General features: G+C 35.7%; 1 protein-coding gene across 2 annotated transcripts in view; it reads right to left on the bottom strand.

The window, feature by feature from the left end:
* The window catches only part of tsnax (translin-associated factor X), a 13,200-nt gene that overhangs the window by 4,812 nt on the left and 4,115 nt on the right, over positions 1-4,273 (bottom strand). The window contains exons 1-3 of one of the 2 annotated variants that reach the window (XM_015049189.1): positions 3,521-3,852; positions 3,316-3,430; positions 2,911-3,041 (exon numbers count right to left, since the gene is read on the bottom strand). The exons of the other annotated variant lie outside the window; for it this stretch is intronic. Coding sequence (XP_014904675.1) covers positions 2,911-3,041; positions 3,316-3,430; positions 3,521-3,620 — 346 coding nt within the window. The 5' untranslated portion in view covers positions 3,621-3,852. Of the gene's footprint in view, positions 1-2,910; positions 3,042-3,315; positions 3,431-3,520; positions 3,853-4,273 lie in introns of those variants that run through there. 2 annotated transcript variants of the gene reach the window in all.

Here is a 4,273-nt window from a genome sequence, read left to right on the forward strand (position 1 = left end):
AATTTCATAATCTATTAATCATTAGCTGGGGCATATATATATATATATATATATACTTTGTTTATTTTTAAAATTAAAAATCCCAGAACTCCTCAAGTTGCATAGCGTACGGCAGAGGGATCCTATCTTGTTGAATTTTAAGCAATAAAATGTTTATTTTCTTATCTAAAAAATAATTATGAATTATTCGTTTATTTGAATCTGTCAATACGTGTTAATATGTACAGTACAAACACAACAAAACTCTTCCATTTTCACCAGAAATTGTTGTCGTGTAAACAGGGCCAAACTGGCGCTGCTGCAGTTTAAAGTTTCACCACTGAGCCTCATAAGTGCTTAAATATAAAAGAAAAACAACGGCATGTGGAGAAAGCAGGCTAAGTAGAAAATGTCACACTACCAGTTTGGCAGTATTTCAGATATGTAAAACAAAAAAAATTATAATAAAAAAATCAATAATTATTAATATTGACAAATATGAAACACTTGCACTATGATAAGTTGTTTTTTTTAGCCATATCGTCCATTTGTAGACCAAACCTGCGAAAAAAAGTGGAGTCTCTGATTGTGGACAGGATATTTGACATGAAAAGGTTACAAAAGCTTTGAGGCAAGCAGCCAGGGTTCAGTTCCTGAGTTTACGGCCTGGAGCTGTTTATGCCATCTGCTGTAAAGCGGTCGTTACCTTTGGTCAATGAAATTCATAAACAATGACTAAGGGAAAAACAAACTGAAAATAGAAGAGATTTCATTGGCACAGCATTTGGAAAAGTTGAGGGCTAAATCTGCGTGGACTGTCTATTGGGATCTGATCGACAGAAATATCTCTTTATACTTTATAAATACTGATTGTTTATTAATATACTGAGAAAAGTGAATATTTAGGTTTTATTTGATTTGCGTTGGACCACAGAGAGATTTGCTGAGAAGTAAGTGAATCATGGGAAAAGTGCATTTCTGTTTTCACAGCGTCATTACTGAGGTCGAGCTAAATAGCTTATCAAAGTGCTGCGTTATCAGTGGTAATTGTGTTTAAATTTAGCCACAATATCTCTGACAGTCCTTATGGGAAAAAAACAAACAAAAAACAAAACAGACCCATTTCATAAGCCTGGGGACTTCTACAGCAAAGATTATCAGGGAAACCCATGATCTGAGCTCAGCCACCGTCTAATAAGGTTAAAAAAACTGAAACCAGTAATTGGTGGAAACTGCCACTGGTCACGTCGTGGACGAGACACCGCCGATTCCCTGAGTGGCCGCAATCTAAAAAAACCCTTCCGAGTTGCTAGATAACAGCTCACTCTCACTCCCAGCAATGTTTTTTTCTCCAAACGCAGCAGACTTTATGTCTGCTTTCAAAAAGACCGGCACTGGTGTTAGTCAGAAAACAGCTTTATCGGAGGGTGTTGTCCGTTATACCCACAGCAGCATCAAGGTCACGTTATCTTTCACTTCAAATAAACCTGGCGAGGATAAAAAATGGCCGAAGTATAAATAGACAATTCACTGAAATCATGCGTGTAGCGACGCACAACACAGCACTCACCATACTCATTGCAAAAAGCTACTTTGCTGCCATTTTGTCCTACATAAATGTACTAAAACTACAGGGTTCATTTTTAAAACATTTTCAGTGACATTTTCTCCTACTTCAATAAAATATGAATACAACTTATTGAGAAAAGAAGAATCAAATAGCCCTTTAAGTTATGTAGCAATATTTTTACACAGTTGGTTTACCTGGACGCAAATCAGAAGTTAATCAGATCAAAGTTTTATCACGATATTTTGTGATGATATTGTTATAACTATAAAAGTTATGATAATAATCTTTTTAGGTAATTGTATTGCTGATAGCCACACAAATACAAATACTGTTTTTAAAAAACATATCTATTTGTAATATGCTTCTGTAGTTCACCAGCCACAAAAAGAAGTGTGATTTGTATCATATTTTCAAATGAATGCATATTTATTGATAGGTAAGGTCATTTTACTTATATAGCACATTGTCAGCAACAAGGCAGTTCAGAGTGCTTTTACATGAATTAGAAGGAAATACAAACAAAACCAAAAGAAAAACAAAAAGGTAAAGTACAAAGCTAAATATTGGTTCCTCATGTTTAATAAGAAAAATAATAAATAGCCAATAATTTAAAACCTAATAGGGGTTTCTCTTAAGTTTGTTCTGGATTAGAGAGGTACAAAACCAAATGTTGGTTAAGTCTAGGAGCTATTTCTTTATTTCCAGTTAAATTTTAGAATTTAGATTATTTAGTTTATTTTTATTTCCTTATTTTCTAGTTAATTTACAATTAGAATTCTTGTTTAATTCTAATTATTTAGAATGAGATTTTTGGCTAGTAATTCACTTAATTGGTTAATTAATTTCAGTTTGGGACATGGGAGTTTCACAGTATAAATATGTAGGTTTTAAGTAGCTCTTTATGTACATGGGTGGTCACATGGTTTATTTTCAGTCTACCCAGCTAGTCAATCAGTCAGTCAATCAGTCGTCACTCCGCAGGTAAGATAATCAGGTAGCCAAGTAGGGCTCCTGTGAAGTTTGTACCATACTTTACGTGCAACTATGGAATAAACAAAGAACTGCATTTTTGACTTTTTGATCTTTTTTGGAACTGCATAAGCCAGAAACCCACGGTGTATCAACTGGCTATTTGAATCGAATTCACGTTTGATTTGTTCACTTTTAAGTTTCAAGTTTTTAGATTTTTGGATTTTCAGTTTTTGGACAAATAGTCACTATATTAAGTATAAAACTAAATGTTGGTTCCAGTTGTTCTGGGTTGCTAAGTAGATAGTACTTTCTAAGTTTGTTCTAGATTTGTAAAGTATAAAGAAAATGTATTAAAAAGTTTAGTTTTCACACAGTGTGTAACAGCTCACCTGGAGTGAAAGCTCTGTGAAACTGATAAATATCCTCTCCTCTGAGCTCCTCAGCAATTTGCCCAATCTTCTGCCTGACTCCATCCAGTTTGCTCTCGGCCTCATTCAAAACTACCTCAGGATCCGGAATGCTTGACAGCCACAGAAAAACAAAGATCTGAATTATTTTAACTGGAAATCAGAGCTGGTATGTGGCACCATGCATGCAAACAGAACATTTGCATACAAACATAGTAGCTGTGATATGGAATACAAAGGCTAAATTAAGACTAGTCCCGATTCTGAGGAAATGTACAATTTCTCAATTTGCAAGAAACAAATTAAAAATATGCAAACAGGAATTCAAAATAAGTTTTTCAATAAAAAGAAAAAAAGTAATTTATCAGGAAAAAAACCTAAACATACTTGGTCACTCTGTGCAGAAGAAAAATGCTCCTCTTGCTTTCGATGGTGATGTCTCTACTGATCTTAACGAGGCGCTCATATTTGTCGTGTCTTGTGTCGAGCTCCTGCTGGAAAACTTTAAAGACAGAAAGAAAGTTTTAATATTTATTAATGAAAGAGATTTAAACATTAAAAAGTAGAGTCAAATTGCTAAGGGCTGACGTACCTTTAAAGGCAGCGATGACTGGCGAGGACGAATTGGCAAGCGCATCACGCTCCTGTGCAGCTTCAGCATTTCTCCGTGACCAGCCCTCACCTGACACCATGCAGAAATAAGCAATGATGGATGATGAACATTTTTAAAAATCTGATTGGTTGCTAGATTGGGCGATTGTGGCTGTGTGGGTAGAGCAGTCGTCTTGTAATCAGAAGGTTGTAGGTTCAATTCCAGCTTCCTCCTGCCACATGTTGATATGCCCTTGGGCAAGGCACTTAACCCCAAATTGCCTACCGATCTGCATATCGGTGTGAATGTGATTCTAGTGTAAAGTGCTTTGAGTGGTCAAAATGACTGGATAAGAGTTCAGTCCATTTTCTTTTAATTATTCTAGACAGAATTCAAATAAAACCTGACTGAAGAACTCACATTTTCTCACTATTAGCAGCTTATCTGCTGATAAGCTCCACAAATTTGGAGGCATTGGTGCACACCTCAGCCCCTTCCAACCCAAATCTATATCAAAGGGACCTAAATCTGGTGTTTTCTTTTTTATCTAACAGTGTGAATCTTTTGTTGCCCACCTGGAATTGGAATGACTAAGTTTTAGCTTTAACATCTGGCCAGTGAAGTCATCACCACAATAACAATGTGTGAAGTATTTAGGAGGCTATATTACCTCACTTGTCATGCATTCATGCTCTGTTATACTTTGAAAATTGGCAGGAACTCTCACTGCCCTTGATATATAATTTTGGGCCC

The sequence above is a fragment of the Poecilia latipinna genome, unplaced genomic scaffold, assembly GCF_001443285.1.
Source record: "Poecilia latipinna isolate Pla-1442-1.1 unplaced genomic scaffold, P_latipinna-1.0 Scaffold931, whole genome shotgun sequence".
Classification (NCBI taxonomy): domain Eukaryota; kingdom Metazoa; phylum Chordata; class Actinopteri; order Cyprinodontiformes; family Poeciliidae; genus Poecilia; species Poecilia latipinna.